Genomic DNA, 20,812 nt, shown 5'->3' with positions numbered 1-20,812 from the left:
GGCACACGGACGCGCAGCTTCGCTGGCTCGCCGCAGGCCGCCCCTTGCATTTCTGTTTTAATTTTTATGGCTTTTTTTCTTCTCTTTCTTCCCTTCCTCCCGGTTCCAGTAGAGTCAAGGAAACCCACAAAATAAGAAAGGAAGCGGGCTCCGGAGCTTGGACCCCCTGCTCCCGGCGGGTCCCGAGCAGCAAGGGTGCTGGAGGCAGCACGCACCAGTTGCCCGCCTGGTGCGCGGCACCTTCCTTCCTTTTCTCGGTGCCCCAATCTTGGCTGGGGTTGGATTGGGGTTTTTCCCCTTTTCTCCATAACCCGGCTTTTTTTTTTTTTTTTTTTTTTCTTTTTTTTTTTTTTTTTTTTAATTCTTTTTTTTCCTCCTCTTTCGGGAGCACGAATCCAAACATTTTGCAAACCAACAAAGAAAAGTTCGCACGCTGGCATCGCGGCCGGGACAGGCTGGCGCTGCTGCCGGGTCTCCCTCCCTCCGACACTTGACTCAACCTTGCAAGCAAGTGTATGTGTGTCCCCACCTCCCGCCCCGGTAACTTCCAGAGCGAATAACAAATCCCCATAAAGTCCCCGTCGCGCAGCCCCTCCCCGCGGGCAGCGCACTATGCTGCTCGGGTGGGCGTCCCTGCTGCTGTGCGCGCTCCGCCTGCCCCCGGTCGCGGCCGGCCCCGCCAAGGCACCTGCCCAGGATAAAGCCGGGCAGCCTCGGGCTGCTGCGGCGGCCGCCCAGCCCAGCCGGCGGCAGGGGGAGGTGGCGCAGGAGCCGGCCGAGCCTCCCGGCCACCCTCACCACCTGGCGCCTCAGCGCAGGAGCCACGGGCTTGTGCAGAACATCGACCAGCTCTACTCGGGCGGCGGCAAGGTGGGCTACCTGATCTACGCGGGCGGCCGGAGGTTCCTCCTGGACCTAGAGCGGGATGGTTCGGTGGGCGCCGCTGGCTTTGTGCCCGCAGGAGGCGGACCGAACGCGACCCGGCGCCACCGGGGCCACTGCTTCTACCGGGGCACGGTGGACGGCAGCCCTCGCTCGCTGGCTGTCTTTGACCTCTGCGGTGGTCTCGACGGCTTCTTCGCGGTCAAGCACGCGCGCTACACCCTGAAGCCGCTGCTGCGCGCGCCCTGGGCGGAGGCGGAGGCCGGGCGCGTGTACGGGGACGGGTCCGCGCGGATCCTGCACGTCTACACCCGCGAGGGCTTCAGCTTTGAGGCCCTGCCGCCTCGCACCAGCTGCGAGACCCCCACGTCCCCGCCAGGGCCCCGTGAGCGCCCCCCGGCGCACAGCAGCCCGGACCGACGCTGGGCGCTGTCCCCGCAGCTCCCGGACCAGTCAGCTCCCTCGTCCGATGGGAGTCAGAGACCACAGACGTGGTGGCGGCAGCGGCGGCGCCGCTCCATCTCCCGGGCCCGCCAGGTGGAGCTGCTCCTGGTGGCCGACGCGTCCATGGCGCGGATGTACGGCCAGGGCCTGCAGCATTACCTCCTGACCCTGGCCTCCATCGCCAACAAGCTGTACAGTCACGCCAGCATCGAGAACCACATCCGTCTGGTCGTGGTGAAGGTGGTGGTGCTGGGAGACAAAGACAAGAGCCTGGAAGTGAGCAAGAACGCGGCCGCGACGCTCAAGAACTTTTGCAAATGGCAGCACCAGCACAACCAGCTGGAGGATGACCACGAGGAACACTACGACGCGGCCATCCTGTTTACTCGGGAGGTAGGTCCCGCCTGGGGAAGTGGTTCAAGCCCCGGAGTAAGCAGGTAGGTCAACGGGATAGCCTTGTTGACAGCCTTGTTTCTCCCACAAACCGCCTGCCCCCATGGGTTTGCTTCCCTGCTTCTCGCAGGAAACCCAGCCAGCCTCCAACTCTGCTCCTGTATTCGGGATAGAGCCGGAGCAATTCAAGCCTTAAATGACCAAGACCTGCTTACACAATCAGTCAAACAGGCAGGATGTCTCCAGTCTGAGATACGCAGTCATAGATGCATAAATATGGTAAAATGGAGCTAGAATGCTTGGGAAAATATGCGTCGTTAAATGAGAAAAGGAGGAAAGCAAGTTTGTCTTTGGAATCAGGGATCATCTACTTTCCAATGAACCCAAAGATATAACTTTGTCTAACCTAATGGAAAGGGCTGATGATTCATTCACTGTAGTCACTTTTATCCACCATCTTCCTTTGTAAATGTCCATACCTTCTTACTTGAACCCCTTTCAAGACATAAGTCAAGGGAAGACATTCCAAAGGAAGGACTTGTTTTCCAGTCTGGCTTCCTAATGGAGTTCTTACATATCCAGCTTGGTGGAATCTTGCTTCCTTGGATGGAAGGGATTGGGGATGGCCAGGAGGCTATAGAAACCCAATCTTGTGAGATTCCTTAGCAACTCCTTTGCCTAGTCCTCCAGTGCACGGCAAGAACTTCTCCATCCTCCACAGCTGCCAGTCAAGGGTCACATCCAGCTTGCATGTTTGGGTTTTGGATGAATGTTTCTGAAGCCCCAGTGTGGAAAGATCTGGGCAAAAAGTCAAGACATGAAGGAATGTTTTCCCAGGATTTCCCTCTTTTAAGGAAGGGGGTTACAGGAAGGGGAAAAATACTGATCTTTATAGGCCCAGAGGTTCTGGGAGGAACACAATATCTATGTAGACTGCCACAAAAGTGTGACATTCAGATACAGAGTCTGGACTGGTTTTGAGCTTGTTTTGCTCAGAGCTTTGAGCCTCAGTTTTCACAGCTCTACTCTGATTGGCGGTTTTGAGTCATGCTTTCAGATGCCTGGTAAGAATGGACTTTGAAAGCTCATTCTTGAAGTGTTAGATCCATCCAGGATAGAGAGAAGGATTAGAAGCTTTGAAATATTATTCAAAATCATGGTACAAAGGGAACAACCAGAACTAGGACAGGAAATTCAATGATGGCTTGCAGGAGGTTTCAGAATCACATAGCTCCACCACCTAATTCTCCTATTTTTACTAAGGCACCTCTGGTGTGAAGGAAAAGTGTTGATAAATTTGGAGTGGAGAAACACTTGTGGTTCACGGGGTGGACACAGATGTAAACCACATGTAAATAAAGATGCCTGAGGGCAGCAGTTTAGGGAGAAGTGAGCAACGCACAGTGCTTTGCACAATGGAAAACCTTTCTCTTCATGAAGTGATCTCCTGGAAACCATCCTTTAATTTTTCTGCACAACATTAATCTTTAAAACGGAAGAACATTCATTTTTGTAGCCTTCCATATGAAGTGAAGTTCTCCTGTAAAACTATCCCTTTCTTATTTGGTTTCCAAGTCTCTTTTTTTTTTTTTTTTTTTGGTTCGCAACTTTCCGTGTCTGGATTTCTTGCTTTGCTACATCACTAGGGGCTGCCAAAAAGGAGGCTTCAGAGAGTTTATGGAAGGAAGTTCTCTAAAGACTGAAGAAAAAATACTTTTGTAGGTATACTACTGCAAAGTGTTCACTTTGAACATTTTCATGGTTCACTTTCATTTTTGAATAAAAATGCACATTCCATAAACTTTAATAGAAGACCCCAATACTCCCTATTTCCTGCCCCATAATTTTCCTAATTGCTTCTTAGAAAAAATGGAAAACTAGTCAGGGATTCTAAATGATCTGTCTGTCGCTTTTTCTGGATTTGATTTTTGTTTGGGTAGTTAACAATTCCTATTTTCCAAGCTTTGAAATATATGAGCTCTTTTAAATAGATAAAGCAAGGGGGAAATAAGTTAACATCTATCTTAATTTTAATAAGTATTATAAGAACATTCATATTTCAAACTAGTCTACACATGGAAAATATTTTACATGGGCCCTCCCTGGCCTCCTTGCCAAGCAGAAGCATACTTTTAGTAAAGTAAATCTCATTTAGTTTGTGGTTGGCCCTCTGGTATATACATCTAACTTGATGAGAACCAAATATTTGAAGAGCATATTATTATGAATGTATGCACCTAATTTTAAAAGTGTAATTAATTAGGGGGCTGAGAAAAATATTACAAGACTCATGAGGCATTCATTTGAGAGTACTGTAAAATATAATGTTAATCTCTGCCTAATACTTCAGAATGTGGAAACCAAGAGGGCTAGAGGAGAAATGATCTGAGATCTTCAGTTTCATGGAAATCAGATATCTAGGACCTAAAGAAAAACTTCCATGGCTATTTTTTTTCAATGAGAAATACCCGGAGTTGGCACCAGGATATACTTTTACATCTCTGTTTTGAATGTAAGAGGTACGTTGCTTAGCAGCCAGATGCCAAGCCATGAACTCCATGTTTTGATGGGCTCTGAGCACTGTTCAAACTCTGTATCCAGATGTCTCCTCCTAAATTGCTTGTTTCTCAGGCATGAAGCAAATGTGTGAGGATATGTTTTCCACCCCTGTTGACTAGCCAAGGGCACCTTGAGCGTTATGTCTAGGAATCAGCAGAATAGTGCTAGTAATTCATTTATCAAACTAACAGGCTTCACTGTCAGGACTGTACCCCAGCACAAGGCACTGTCCTAATTAGGGAAATATAGCACCAGTCACTTTTTTGCAAGAGGAGCCCTTTTCATTCTAGAGTGACACTTACGCTGGAATTCATACCACTTCTACCATCAAACAGTAGAAATCTGATCTCCCCAGGATTTATGTTTGCTTTCCAGAATCCTTTTCTGGTTCCTGGCTTCCTCTTTTCTTTTAAGATAGTTTCCTTAAAGGCACACTCCTAAATCCATTTTGGAGACGATGCACTCTCCTTTAAAAACAAAACACCTACCTGCTTGAGAAAAAAAGTGGGAAATTGTTCAACATTCCCTGTCTATGACCATACCACCCTGAACATGCCCGACCTTGTCTGTTTAACATTCTCTCACCCCTGCACAGCATTAATGAAAGCTTTACTTTTTCATGGCTTGGAAGCATTGGATTGAAACTGAACCAGCTACGAGACTATATAATAGAAAATATTCATTCATCTTCATTAATCATCAGTGTGCCAGTTAACAGGCAATTGTGCGTCAGCTAACACCTCACTTCTATATTCTGCCTTATTTGTTTTAAATTTTTATTTTATATTGGAGTATAGTTGATTAACAGTGTTGTGTTAGTTTCAGGTGTATAGCAAAGTGATTCAGTGATTCAGTTATACATATACATGCATCTATTGTTTTTCAAATTATTTTCCCATTTAGGCCATTACAGAGTACTGAACAGAGTTCCCTGTGCTATACAGTAGGTCCATATTGGTTATGTATTTTAAATATAGCAGTGTGTACATGTCAGTCCCAAACTCCCAATCTGCATTCTGCCTTATAATGCTGTGGTGGGAACTCCACCCAGAATTAACAGCTGGCTCCTTGCAAGGTTATGACAGAGGAAGACTGGAAGCTTGGAAGAAGGAAATGGATGTGCTTTTTCGTATTTGCTTGTAGACTGGATCGACTAATTCAATCACATATTTGAGTTCAAATCCCATTTGAGTTCAAATCCCATTTAAATTCAAAAGCAAACCCTTATCAAGGAATCATAGCCGATAGGTCAATTCTAACCAATAGAAGGCTAAATGTCTAAGAAATAGGAAGACTGGGAGCAGATTCAGCAGCTCAAGTTGACATTCTAAAAATAAATTGTGAATTGAAAATTGCTGAGAGTAGGTCTTAAAAGTTTGCATCACCAGAAAAATAAATTGTAACTATGTGTATGATGGATGTTAACTAGACTTACTGTGGTGATCAGGTTGCAATATATACATATATTGAATCATTATGTTGTACACCTGAAACTAATATAATGTTGTAAGTAAATTATATCTAAATTAATTATGAAGAATATTACATAAAATCTGAAGTCTATTAGATGAGAGACAGTAAACCACAGCACACAGGACATATTTCACTGTTGTCTTCCTCACTTTCAACACATGCCTCTGGGCATCTCCTAAGTGTGAGACACTCATTTAGGGAGCTGAAAGCAGCGAGATGGAAAATACCTGGTCCCTGCCCAGCCCAGCTTATCACAAGGGGAGAGGAAGCAGATATATGCATAAATCAGTCTAATGTTAGGAAAACTCTAATAAATGCTGTAACTAAGCTATAAAAAAAAAGCTTAGAAAGGAAAGAGGAAGGAAGAATCAATTCTGCCTCTGTATCTTTGTACAGGCTTCATTGTAAATGTAGAATTGAATTGGTCCTCAAAGGAGGGACAGACTTGATTTGGATTCAACCAACTTTTATTGAGCATTTCATAAGATGCTATCCATAGTCATAAACCATTTTATAATTAATCCTTTCAATGGTCTACAACCATAGTGACATTATCATAAGTTGACAGATAAAGACATTCATACAAAGAGAAACAGAGATAAACTTCTCAGAGTAACAGCTGACAGATGGTTGAGAGGGAAGTTCATCCTGTCTAGTGATCTCTAAAGTAAAAATATTACAGCAAATTTATTCAAACATTCAATATGTTGCTAATAGTCAAAGAGGGATGAAGAGGTTTGAAAAGTAGCCCCTTTCCAAAGAACCTATTCTAGGAAACAGACAAGGAAATGAATAATTGTTATACAGTGTGATGACTTTTGTAATAAATGTGGTCATTAAATGTCATGGAAATACATTAGAAGGTAGCCTAACCCATCTGAGTTCAATTTGGAAGAAAGAGGAGAATTAACCAGATCTATAAGGAGGAAATAGGCATTGCAGACACACCAAACTAATAGTGCAGTGGCCCAGAGGCAGCATGGTAATTCTGGGAAATATAGGGGTTTAAGTATGATAGGACAGACAGTATGAGAGTGGAAAGGTGATAGATTAGTCTAGAGAAGATGATAACAATCAGCCTATAGAAGAAATTCTATGCCATGTGTATTAGTCTTCTTGGGCTACCATCGTAAAACTCCATAGACAACAGAAACTTACTTTCTCAATTCTGGAGGCTGGGAAGTTCAAGATCTAGGTTTCAGCCTATTTGCTTTCTGGTGAGAACTCTCTTCCTGGCGTGTAGACTGTTACCTTCCCACTCTGTGTTCACATGGTGTGTTTGAGGGGGCAGGGGTAAGAGAGAGTTTTCTGGCATCTCTTCTTAAAAGGACACTGATCCTATTGGATCAGGGCCCCATCCTTATGATTTAATTTAACCTTAATTACCTCCTGATAGACCCAATCTCCAAATATAATCACATTGGGGATTAAGGCTTCAATACATGAATTTAGACAGTGGCAGGGAACACGATTCAGTTGGTAGCATAAAGAGTTTAAATTGTAAATTAAATTCAGTGGGAGTCTATGGAAAGAGCATCAGAAGGAAAACAGCAATGATCAGAGGTGTGTTCTTGAATGAGCCTTCTGGCCTAAGTAGTTGAGCTAGATCCTGTGGGAGCCTTTACAGACTATTTCCGTAATCTTCAAGGAGAGACTCAAGATGGTCTAAACTAACACAGTGACATTAGAAATAGAGAGGCAGGGGTCGAGTCAATAAGTGTTAAAAAGAAGTGGATGTGAGTAAATTAATCCCTTCTAGCAGGAGGAATATTTGGGCTAAAATTTGGGCCTAAAAAGTTGGGGAGATATGCAGGAAATAGTGGACAAAATGGATCCTGAAGGTGCAGTTAAAGCAAACAAGGAAGCCTGGGTTGCATTGTGCAAGGTTTTAAATGCCAGGCTGAGGTTGGCATGCCTTTTAAGTTTTGCAGAAATGGAGGCATCCTATAAGGTCTGGGATCTAAAAGGTAATTGACTGCAGCATATAGGTAGGGAAGTCACAGGAGACGAAAGCAACATTTAGAAGCCTTAGGTGATAGTCCAGGCAGGAAGGAACAAGAAAGAGAGGACACCTACATGAGACATTTGGTAGATGGAGTCAGTGACTTACAGTGACTGATCTGATGCGGCAGGTGAGAGACAGGCAAGTTAATGATGTCACCAGGTTTCTTATACATCTCTTCCAGTTTCTTGCTTTCTGGAATCTCTTTCTCAGTGCATTTTGTATTTTACTGTGCCTCTAGATTATTGAGTTTCACCAGATATACCACAGAGAGAAAGACTGTGTTATTTGTTACAACAAAGGAATTTGCTTGCCCAAGTAGAAATTATGAATGTAAAAGATAAGAGTAATGTCGGGGGAAACACAGGTGATGATTTAACAGCACTTTGGTGAAGTAAGTTCAGGACTTGGAGTGTTTAGATATAGGTTTGAATTGCAGCTCCACCAGTCTCAAGCTTCTGATTTTGGACACTAATGACCCCTGAGCTTTAATTTCTCCATCTATAAATTGAAGTGTTTTCCCTTAATCTCAACATGTGTGTAGCTGGAACAAATCCATAAACCACCTGGTCCAAATTCCTAATGCTATTGATGAAGGAAAGTAATCTCAAAGCATATAAATAATACACGCAATGATTCTAATTAATAGAGTTGAATTTAAAGCATCACTATCTCTAATCAGCTTCCATCTCCATTCTTCAAAACGACGACTCTTCTGAGCATCTATTCCCCTCAATCTCCAATGTGCTCCATCTTTCCTTTCTCTTCTTCTTATCTCATATTTACCAGGATAAGTTCCCTATCTTGGAACTCTGGGCCAAGGCTACCTTTCCAGCTTCCCCTGTTCATCCTCCACCGGGTCTATCCTGTACTCCAGCCACAAGAAACAGGTTGTCATTTCCAAAACAGACCTTGCTTTTTCCCACCCCTGATATATTCATGAGTCTTTCCTTTTTTGAATACCCTTCCTCTAACACTCTCAGACTCCTTTTCATCCATCAAGATCCAGTGAGCTCCTTTGAAACACCTTTATTGATTCCCCCAAGAAGAGCTTGGCAATTCCTCTTCTGAACTCCCTCAGCAATCTGTTCAATCTGTTTCCTTCTCGATATGTTTTGTTTTGCTCAGTAGATCATGATGTTTCTTAAGGGTCAGGATCAGATCTTATTGTATTTATTCACCACACTGTCAGCACTTCACACAGTGTCTGGCAGGTTGTGGACACACAATAATTGTTTTAGGAATAAGTGTACCTGGATCCCTTGGTCCCTAATCCAGCAGAGCTCCATGTTTTTTGTGTTACCTAGTTGTATCCAGAGGCTTGGACAGAGACTGCAGAACATGTGTCATTGTCACGGTTGGCCTAACAGACCCTATTAATGTAGTTTCTGCTGAGGTCCAAATCAAGACCTCTCCTATTGGGGGCTGCTATTTAGGTAGCCAGAAAGGCAAATGACATCTCAAGAATCAGATCCATTGGACAAATATGAATTATGATGAATAAGTATATGTCTGTGTAATACTGATGGCTAAAATACATACCACACCCAATTCTCCTGTCACTAATCCCTCTTCACTAGGAATCTGGTAGACAGATAGGTAGATACCTGAGGCTAGTTAAACCTTCTTCTCTGCCCTTCCCTTGAGCTCTGGGCTTGTCCTTACCAGGGGGTAATATCTGTAGAAATAGAAGATGCTGCTATTTAACTCTAGATTCCCCCATACAAGGTACCCCACCTTCATTTTGGCTGCCGTTACCGCAGCTGTGATGATATCTGCTCTTATCAGCCTTCACATTTCCTTCCTTCCCTCAGCGCATTTATGCTGCCTGAGGGACCAATCTCCCATCAAGACTAGAAATCCTGCGTCTCCTGTTATGCCTTCCACTTTGCACAGTTACATCGGCTTAGTTCATTTTCCCCACCCAGTACCGACCACTGGGGTTTTCCAAGTTGTATTAGCTTCTGGACACCTGCTTCTCAAGGTAGCAGACTTTGCTGGCTCCCTCCCCGACCCCACTCCATCACAAGAATAGGTCTGAGGTACTGTGAGTCCTTCTAAGCTTCACGATAGGTTACAGATACTGCCATATTCATGATCCTTTAAATGACCACCCTTAGTCACCATGTCAGTGACCTCCCTGTCAAGTCTTCGTTGGGCTTGCTGACTATCTCTGCTCTATTTTAGATACAATGTCCCAGTCCTGGCTTCTGGCCAGGATGACACCACAAACCCACCAGTTAAATCTCTGCATGCTCTTGCAACCCTTACATTTTATTAAATCTTCCATTGCATTGTTGTCTACACGATATCAATATCATGATAAGATATCAATCCTGTATAAAAAGAACCATCTTTAACATAGCAGAGATATAACTTCCCTTCAGATTTACACTGACAAAGCAGAAAAATTCTTGACAGCACTTTTATTTTGTTTGCCTCTTATGTGGCTACTGTATGTGTTCTACATTCTTTTAGTATCCCCTGCTTCCAGATTTGGAAGCTAGATGGATTGGTGGACAGATGGAGAGACAGACAGACAGACAGTTAGATAGATGCTATTACCCCAATGGTGTCCTTACTCTTTCTCTGAATTAAAAAAATAAAATTTCTATAAACTTCAAATAAGGTTTTCACCTGTAAATGTTGTTATAAATCACCATCAGAAAATAGACATGAATGTGATGTGCTGTATTCTTAATAATTTGATGCACAAATTGAGTTTTAATGCAATGGAGTGAACATGGCCTCCCAAAGAAATACAGGCATTTGTTGTATATCTTGAGGAAGAAACCATAACTGAGCTGCCACGGTTTGAAATTGCATGAGTGAAGTGAAAAGGTTGCCAGTTTACATAATTACAGGTACAGAAATATAGTATGTGGCTATGCAGTCAAGGGTTTAATCAGTGTGATTAAAAAAATAACTGCTTCTGTTCATTATTTTGTCACATGTACAAATTTCCGTGGCAAAGGGCCAAATGCATTTAATGCGATTCAAGGATGACAAGGAGGTTTGATGGGCTCTAATGAGCAATTGATTAGCCGTAAACAGAGAGAGATTAAGAATCCACATTAAACTCTATTCAGAACAAGAGGACCATTTCCATTAGCTGTGGCTGTTCATCCGAGCTTATTAATGAAGTAAGGAGTAAGAAGGGGAAACAATTCTTCGGTTTTGTTATTTGAACCTCAAATTGTGAAGATAAACATAGAACTTGGTTTAAAAAAATATGCATGTGCAGAAATAACCCACAGTGTCCAGCAGTTCACTTACACCATGACCTGGGCCTTTGGTCTTAAAGCTACTAAAATGAATGGGGGAAAATGGATTAAAACATGTATTGTACTATATAATTATCTCAAAGACTGTTTGTTATGCAAAAGTGTGTTCCAATTTCAATTTTAAAAACTACTAATTTGTTCTCAACAGCTGTAATTTGAGATCCCATGGGATGACATATGAGGATACCCAGGAGACATTGGGAAGCTATTGTTGGTTTGGTGACTGGATTCACCAAGGCTACTTGGCTGAGATTTCTACTGTCTGCAGCTATAATAATATGGCGGCCACAGTGCAATTCATTACAGCTGGGATCTCATAATATGCGGAACACAATAAGGACCTGAAAATGTACTAGGGAAATCGTAGGGTATACCTTTTAAATATTATTCACCTTAACTGGACTTTTATGCAGCTTTTTATGCAGAGAAAAGTTAGAAGAGTATGTTGACATTGACTAGGCGACATTAGTTATGTAGTAGTAATATCTCATGCTGGCTTCCTGCAGTCTGTTGAGGTCTTGCTAGCATACAGCATATTAAAGGTATGTGACAATGTTCAGTAAGGCAAAAATCTGTATAGGATAACCATCTTTTCTCTTTGTCCTGGGAGAATAAAAAGATTAGCTCCATGTCATCAAAAACAAAATAAGTAAAAAATAAAAAAGTAAAATTATGTGAGGTCTACATTGCATCTGACTATATGTCAGAATTCACCTCAATTAAGCAAATGTTTGTTGAGTTCCTATTATAAGTCAGGTATTGTGGTAGTTGGAGATACAAAGATAATAACTGCCACAGAGAGAATACTTATTTCAACTAGTAAATAGTCATCTTTCACAGTAATTAATATTTTTAAAAAATTCGTCTGCAGTTATTCACTTATGGCTTTTGCTTTGGATAGAAATATATATACTGTCAATTAATTTTCATTGAAAACAGGAGTCAAAATACAAGAAAGTCTAATGTCCATTAATACTCAAATAGAATTTAATGGAAAGTTTATCATTAAAAATCTATCATGTCAAAAAATTTGGCTTATATTTTCTCTATATGCTTCATAATTTAAAATTGTCTTGTTAATGTCTCTTCCATCTAATTTGATCATATTAACCATTAGCGAGGTGTGATCATGTTCCTCTTTGAGAATCTCTTAAAAGCTATGCAATTTCTCTCCAGAAGAACACGTATGCTCATTTATATAAATACAGTATATTACATATATTTTCTGAGAATTGATCAGGTTGAAAAACACTACATTAAACACTGTGAGAAAGAGTGTATACATTTCTGAAGACACAACCTATGAAATTACAACTCGGTTTGAATATTAAGAGATGATCTTTTGAGGAATTACCCTTATAGATTAAAACTTAGTTTTTTACCCAAATTACTGAGAAATTTATATTCTGCCATAAATAGGTGATTGCAATTTGCCCCTGTGATGGAAAACAAATTATTAGGCTTGGCTTCTGATAAATTTAGCAAGAATTTAGGTCAGAATATTAAGGCTTTCCTAAGCATGACTGTATGTGAAAGTGATCCATGGCATATGTGCCTGCATATACACAGTACAGCTTTGTTAAGGCTGCGACTGCTATTGTAATGGACAAGCCACAATCTTATGACATCTTTTAAAATGTAATTGAGTCCCTTCTGTGCTTCTGGGACCCAGAGAATCTTAGAAGAGTCAATGCTATTAGTTTGTCTTTGTAAGGTTTCCAGAGCTGAGCAGGTGATGCCATAAACATATCCCAGTGTTGACATTTGGAGTGAGCAAGTGGCTCTACAAGGTGGCTCCTTCTGGATGTAAATTGATTTTAGTGATTTCTTTCTTTCTCCTGGGCAGGATTTATGTGGGCATCATTCATGTGACACCCTGGGAATGGCAGACGTTGGAACCATATGTTCTCCCGAACGCAGCTGTGCTGTGATTGAAGATGATGGTCTCCATGCAGCCTTCACCGTGGCTCACGAAATTGGTAGGCAGTGTCTTTTCTCTTCCCTGGCCAAATCAAACACTTGTAACAGCTGCAACAGGAACCAAAATACTTGGCAATTAATTCCAGATTTCTCCTGGTTCAGATGCAGCATTGGGGATTATATTTGTTTATATTTGTACTTTTAGGGTTAACTAATAAGAGGGAAGGAAAACAAAGTCAGGCATACACAGAAGATATTTCCTTTCTGTCAGTGCCATTTAAAAGTTTAAGAGAAATTCGCTAGTGCTACTGTCTTTTGAAGCATCCATAAATGACTCAGACAAAATTTGTCACAGTGGACAACGGAATGCAGAGATGTTTGCCTTAGAAGTTACTCTATTGATTCATCCAGGGCTAATCAGTTTACACAGAAATTCATCAGGTTTTATTCCACTGTGAGTGATAACAGTCAGCTCCTGGAAAAGGTAATCAATAGCTTATGGACAACATTCCTGTCTTGTTTTTAATAGCAAAGCAAATGAAACAAAACCTAACAGTTACCAGGGTTGGTTTTAAAATGTCACTTACCTGGTGACAGTAAGAAACTCATCTAAATCCTAAAACTAGAAATTTAAGACTGAGTTAAATATGAAAAATATCCCTAGCAATTAGGAATATGTGTTTCCTAATAATTGACCTAGCTACTAGGTACATAAGAAATTAATTTAGTACTTAGGATTAAATGTTAGAATTATATGCATCTGGGCTCTGTTCTTGCTAAAGTACTTTCTACCTGTGTCACGCTGGTCTGATTATTTAAACTCTCTAAGCTTCAGTTTTCATATCTGAAATATAGGCATAATAATGCCTATTTCACTGAATTATTTCAGGGACCAAGTTGGGTAAGTTACAGATACCAGCAGTTATTTATATCCATGTACACTTCTGTTTATCTTTTAAATTAACTAGTTCATTTACTTTTTAATGTGTCACCTTTTAGCATTATCTTTTTGGAGGCAAAGTATGGCTTGATAATTATTGTACTTTTTTGCTGTATTTTATTAAGCAGAATTGTTTTCTTAAGCTAAAAACATAATTTTAAAATAGAAATTAAAACGTTTTTCCCATAATTTTAGTAGGCAAAGAACATTTCACAATGTGTTGATTTTTGCATGCTATGTTTTCTTTTGGGACTTAAAATAACTTCATATCAAAAGTGTAACTGTATAAGTCAGTATATCGGAGCAGTAAAATAGAAATCAGTACTTAAATTCCAGTACGTATGTATTAATCATGATCGTAATTCTCTTAACTGACACTCTTCTTACCATCTAGGTAAAAAAACACAAAAATAAAATCTTAATGTAAATAACTGTCCAATAGCATCACTGATAACAATTCAATTTAATATTTTATTAATTGAGCATCTTTAGCTTCAAGATGGAATCCCAGCTCTGTCTCCATGTTCTCTTTTATCTCACGAAAGAGATTCAGACAATGAGTCTCATTTCTTCCCTAGTAAGTGAACTAATAATAATGAATGAGGCATGGCTCTCTGGTGGCTGCACTAGAAGACCTGGTATGTCTGAAAGTGTTTTTAAAACACAAATGCCATTTGAGCTTTGGGGCTGGAATTATGTCTTCACCTATCTCTCATTCATGCCTATTAAACTCACTGATAAGAAATACAGCTTAACATTGATCCTTCATTGATATTTATTACATATCTCTGTATGTGCATGAATAAGTGGGAGAAACAAAAGAGCCACCCAAGGCAATATTCTGATTTTGCAGCAAAGCTAAGAATTAGTTCAAATACTCAAGAGCATTATAGTGACACAGAGACGATTTAAAAAGTACACCAGTAATTAATCACCATTATTCAGAGTGAGAGAAGTTCCATAAGAAAAGTTCTAAGCCCTGGGTAGGTAGAGGCTTGTTCATCTCACACTAAGTAGAGGAATGATGAGAAATAAGCAACAGTGCTGCAGTGAATATTGGGGTACATGTGTCCTTTTGAGTTATGGTTTTCTCAGGGTATATGCCCAGTAGTGGGATTGCTGGGTCGTATGGTAGTTCTATTTTTAGTTTTTTAAGGAACCTCCATACTATTCTCCATAGTGGCTGTATCAATTTACATTCCCACCAACGGTACAAAAGAGTTTCTTTTTCTCCACACCCTCTCCAGCATTTGCTGTTTGTAGGTTTTCTGGTGATGACCATTCTGACCTGTGTAAGGTGATACCTCATTGTAGTTTTGATTTGCATTTCTCTAATGATTAGTGATGTTGAGCATCTTCTCATGTGCCTCTTGGCCATCTGTATGTCTTCTTTGGGGAAATGTCTACTTAGGTCTTCTGCTCATTTTTTAATTGGGTTGTTTGTTTTTTTGATATTGAGCTCCATGAACTGTTTGTATATTTTGGAGATTAATCCTTTGTCCGTTGATTCATTTGCAAATATTTTCTCCCATTCTGAGGGTTGTCTTTTTGTCTTGTTTATGGTTTCCTTCGCTGTGCAAAAGCTTTTAAGTTTAATTAAGTCCCATTTGTTTATTTTTGTTTTTATTTTCATTACTCTAAGAGGTGGGTCAAAAAGAATAAATGTACCCCAATGTTCATTGCAGCATTACTTATAATAGCCAGGACATGGAAACAACCTAAGCGTCCAACGATAGATGAATGCATAAAGAAGATGTGGTACATATATACAATGGAATATTACTCAGCCATAAAAAGAAACAAAATTGGGTCATTTGTAGAGATGTGGATGGACCTAGAGTCTGTCATATAGAGTGAAGTAAGCCAGAAAGAGAAAAACAAATATCGTATATTAACGCATATATATAGAATCTAGAAAAATGGTACAGATGAACCTATTTGCAGGGCAGGAATAGAGACGTAGACGTAGAGAACAGACATGTGGACACAGGTGGGGAAGGGGAGTGTTGGATGAATTGGGAGATTAGGTTTGACATAAATACACTACCACGTGTAAAATAGCTAGCTCGTGGGAACCTGCTGTATGGCACAGGGAGTTCAGCTCGGTGCTCCATGATGACCTAGATGGGGGGGCAGGGAATTTGGGAGGAGGGAGGTCCAAGAGGGAGGGAATATAGGTATACATAGAGCTGATTCACTTCATTGTACGGCAGAAACTAACACAACATCGTAAAGCAATTTTACTCCAATTAAAAAAAAGGGGGGGGAGGGGCTTCCGTGGTGACGCAGTGGTTGAGAGTCTGCCTGCCGATGCAGGGGACACGGGTTCGTTCCCCGGTCCGGGAAGATCCCACATGCCGCGGAGCGGCTGGGCCCGTGAGCCATCGCCGCTGAGCCTGCGCGTCCGGATACTGTGCTACGCAATGGGAGAGGCCACAACAGTGAGAGGCCAGCGTACCACAAAAAAAAAAATAAATAAATAAATAAAAAAGAAGAAGAAGAAAGAAAGAAGCAACAGAGTGGAATTGTGGCATCGACCACCCATAAGATCATGAGCCCTAAATCCTGACCTTGTAAAAAAGAGATAACAGATTCCATGAAGGAAGGGCTGTTTCTTCCTTCAATCCTCTAGTGATCCATTTTTACACATTAACAGCCTCTGGTTTCTTTGTAAAGGAACCACTGTGGCAGTAAATGCAGCTTCTTTGAGGCTGCATTGATCCCCAAGGCAACTGGACTGGAATGAAGAACCTTCCAGCATCATCTTTCCCAGCCCTCCTGAGTTCCTAAGCCAAGAGGTTATGAAGGCAGGCAGCAGTCAGAGAGGTAGGAAGCCAGTGCTAATGAGAACATTTTATTAAAACTGTATATGTACAATAAGAACTTTTCTTAATAATACAAGAATAGTGGACATAGTTTTATAAGAGAACAACGTGGGAGAAATGTGGGTTTCTTTGCAAAAAAAATCATACCTAACTCTTTGATGTCTGACTATGCTCTGTGGTCCCTTTAATTTCTTGTTTGGATCATTTCTATTTACTTCTTTAGAATTCTCTGTAATTCATTCTCCAATCAAACAGTGCCTACTTAGTTTCCCTTTTTGCATTACATGAGCCCTAATCTGAGAAATTTAAGGTCTAGGAAAAGGGGGATATGGATTTAATTTCACTTTTCGCCTAAATATTGCGAACACGTGTCATAAAGTATAAGCCTTAAAAATTGTAGAGAAGATAACCTTACAAAATATTTCCTAATCATCTGTATACAATTACGGAGCTTTGCCTCTGCAGCCAGTGTGATCTTGGGTAGTGCAGCTTGCTATTCTGTTTCTAGCGCTTTATTTTTAGATTGTTGCTTGAAGCCATCAGCTTGAATTAACCATGCTCTGGATTCTAATTCTACTCTGCTCTTCTTATGTAATTTCCTCCTTTCCCTTCTATTAGACATTTACTACTTTCCAAACTTGGAGGTTATATATCCAGGCTACATATGGTGATAAAATGACGTTGTGAAACCTCGTTTTTGCCAGACTGTTTTGAATTCGCTTCAGTCGTTTCCAAAATGAGCAATTTGCTTCATGCATACAGTGTAAATACGTTCCTGTGCTCAAAACGTAAGCTGTGGAGAAAATTTCCAGGCTGTTCCCATGATCTTTCTACTTTATTTCTTCTATAAGAAGTGAACTTATATATATATATATATATATATATATATATATATATATATATATATTGTTGTTGTTTGTTTGTTTTGTTTTGTTTTGGTATGGGGGCCCCTCACTGTTATGGCCTCTCCCGTTGCGGAGGACAGGCTCCAGATGCACAGACTCAGCGGCCATGGCTCACGGGCCCAGCCACTCCGCGGCATGTGGGATCATCCCGGGCCGGGGCACGAACCCGTGTCCCCTACATCGGTAGGCGGACTCTCAAGCACTGCGCCACCGGGAAGCTCTGAAATGATATATTTGATTAATACTTTTTTTTTTTTTTTTGCGGTACGTGGGCCTGTCACTGCTGTGGCCTCTCCCGTTGTGGAGCACAGGCTCCGGAAGCACTGGCTCAGCGGCCATGGCTCACGGGCCTAGTCGCTCCGCGGCATGTGGGATCTTCCTGGACCGGGGCGCGAACCCGTGTCCCCTGCATCGGCAGGCGGACTCTCAACCACTGTGCCACCAGGGAAGCCCCTGATTAATACTTTTATTAACCAATTTAAATTGCATTTCACATGGAATGTCCCACTCACTGCTTCCTCTTTCTGTACATAGTGGTTTAAAATACAAAGCCATTATAGTTGAATAAAAAGTTTTTTGTTCTTTTACTCCCTTCATCAAAAAATGCCCCTACATTGAGAATTATGTAAAATGTCAATAAACAGAGGCAAGCCTGAAGTCCTTGTCTTGTACCTTTTCTGTCCATGATGTTAAAGTCATAATGAAGTGACTTAAATGAACAGATCTGAAAAGTGACTCTTCATGTGCCACGTGTAAATGGGAACACTTCTCTTTTCCTGCTAGTTCTTTCCAAAAAAAGAGCTAGATTCTGGAGATGCCTAGTCAACTGATGTCAATACAGGCTTCTCTAAAATAGAGTTTGATGCGTCTAGCCTCTGCCTAGACAGTAACAAATTGCCTGCCATCTTGCTATGTGAGGGGCACGTCAACACTGAGTAAATTGTTAGGACGTTTAAGAAAGTTGTTTTAAACTATCAAGAACTCAGTCCCCATTCCTGGACCTTGGGTGGAGGTAAGAATTTTTACAATCCAAATGTGAACTGTAGCAAGTTTCACGTGAATGTAAGTTTACATTTGGAGTTTATATTTTTAACTTGTCAAACTTTTATTATCAGCTTTCAATAATAAAGATTTCACCTGCTGCACACATGGTTCTCCAACATAATAATTTTACTGATGTTAGCCCAGCTTCTAATGGGCTAGGGGGAGCAATCTGATTTTATTTAGACTAATGAAATCCATAATTTGCAAACAGACCGAAGCTTAACCTTAGAGTAGTTAATTATAAAATGTGCTAAGTGAATCTCTCCACCATGAAAGTCTCCAAAATGCTTCCTAAGCTAAAATCAGGCAAAGTATCAGGGCCAAATATTCAGCTGGAGGCTGAGGAAGTGGTCGAGACACAACAGTATGGTCGCATATGTTTTGCTGCAGTTGGAGTGATTCTCTGCGGTTCTCTGGTTATGTTGATACGCATGTGACTCTGTTCCCACCGATGATTAGATTAAACGAGGCCATGTTTTGAAAAGCTGCAGAGGCCCTGGAAACACCATACACCAAAGCCAAGTGCACAGAATCAGATGTCAGGACTGGCTGTGAGATGTGAGGTAAAAGGAAGCTAGGTTTAAACTTGGTATTTACCCTCAAACCCATAGCTTTAATCAACATTAACTGAGCGTTTTTTTTCTGTCTGGTTTGGAGCAATGCCACAATGTGTCTTTCTTGGCCCCCAGATGAAAGGTGGGAATAGGTCTTTGCTCCATGTCCGGAGGCAGCATTGAAAGATTTAGCGTTTAGTATCAGTTGGTTTGTTTTTAGATCAAATCCCAATTCGTATTTCTCTAGGGGAGGCCTGTAGATTGTCTGTCATGTGTGTGGAAAGCCAACAAGTTGAAGGTGTCATAAAATAAATATATCGCACACTTAATGAGTGATTTTTCCTCTTATGAATAGAAAATTTTGCCTTCTTTCACAAATCAGGAGGGTCAAGTAATATCAAAATTTATCAAAAACTACCAAAGACTAGAATATCCATAAGTAAAGTTATAACAAAACTAAGATATTAGTGAGAACAATGAAGTTAACTAACAATCACTGGGTATTTATATTTTTCAAGCACGTATTCTAAGCCCTTTGCATCTTTCATATCCTTTAAACCTCACAAAATCCCATGAGGTACGTACTATTAATGAGTCACCCAAGAGGGGACGCTGATACACAGAGAAGTTTCTAAACCAGTCTAAGGCCAACAACCAGTATACTGCTCGAGGAAAATTTGAACCCAGTTCATCTGGCTCTAGAGCCCAAGATTTGGACACTATCCTATAATGGCTTGCTAGTGTTCCTTTCGAAGGAGATAATCCTGAATTTGATTCAAAAGGTTATTGGCACAGCTATTTATAAGGTGAAAAAAATTTGCTTTCTTCCTTCTAAATTACATCATTGATATAACACTTAGCGTTTATGTTTAATGTTTTGAAATGGAAGTTTTAAGAGTTTTATCACCACTACATAAGGATTTGCATTTGAATAGACATGTAGGATCCAATTATTGGAGCTCCTGGTTTCCTTCACCAAGGAGTCTAGATTCTGATCTCATGTGAGCTTTTGACTCTCTTTTCAACCCCTGGCAAGACCTTCCTGCACCTCAATAATCTTAGCTGGAAAATTAAGTAAAAATAAAAACATCACATCATTAAGAAACAGATGCTTCATCTGAGAAGTGCTTTCTTAAGTAAACACATGACAGAGTTTCTTATGACATTTTTTAAAGATGTAGTGCTGTGTCCGCTTGTCTATTGGTCAGTTTGGGGTCAGGAGACAAGAGCTTGAAATTCTGTTTAATTTACAGAGCAAAGTTTAGAAAAACAACCCAATTTCCCTCCTGAGGTTAATGTTATAAGTCATCCCTAGTTATACGGTAATAACTGAGTTGAATAAGAAGCTGAACCAACATTTTCCTTTAAAGTAATGTGTCTTTACCCGGGTGTCTGTTATGTCAGATTTTAGAATACCAGATTCACTTGTGAATTTAAGGAGACAAGATGCTTTTTAAATCTACATTGTGAATGTCCAAGATGAAATTTATTTAATGAAATATCACCCATTTACCAATTTTAAAAGACTATTACTGTCCTAGAAAAATTATCAGGTGACTAATTGTTTGCCATTTCTGAACTAACACT

The 20,812-nt window shown here is 40.8% G+C and overlaps 1 protein-coding gene across 1 annotated transcript in view; it reads left to right on the top strand.

Annotated features, from left to right (window-relative positions):
• Positions 1 to 556: 556 nt before the first annotated feature.
• ADAMTS5 (ADAM metallopeptidase with thrombospondin type 1 motif 5) overlaps positions 557 to 20,812 on the top strand; it is a gene marked incomplete at its 3' end in the record, with an annotated part of 43,834 nt that continues 23,578 nt past the window's right edge. The window contains exons 1-2 of the mRNA XM_079705588.1: positions 557 to 1,719; positions 12,884 to 13,016. Coding sequence (XP_079561714.1) covers positions 613 to 1,719; positions 12,884 to 13,016 — 1,240 coding nt within the window. The 5' untranslated portion in view covers positions 557 to 612. The remainder of the gene's footprint in view (positions 1,720 to 12,883; positions 13,017 to 20,812) is intronic.

Source organism: Hyperoodon ampullatus, assembly GCF_949752795.1.
Source record: "Hyperoodon ampullatus genome assembly, chromosome: 5".
NCBI lineage: Eukaryota > Metazoa > Chordata > Mammalia > Artiodactyla > Ziphiidae > Hyperoodon > Hyperoodon ampullatus.
The sequence above is the reverse complement of the archived record's forward strand: the minus strand, read 5'-3'. Positions and strand labels throughout refer to the sequence as shown.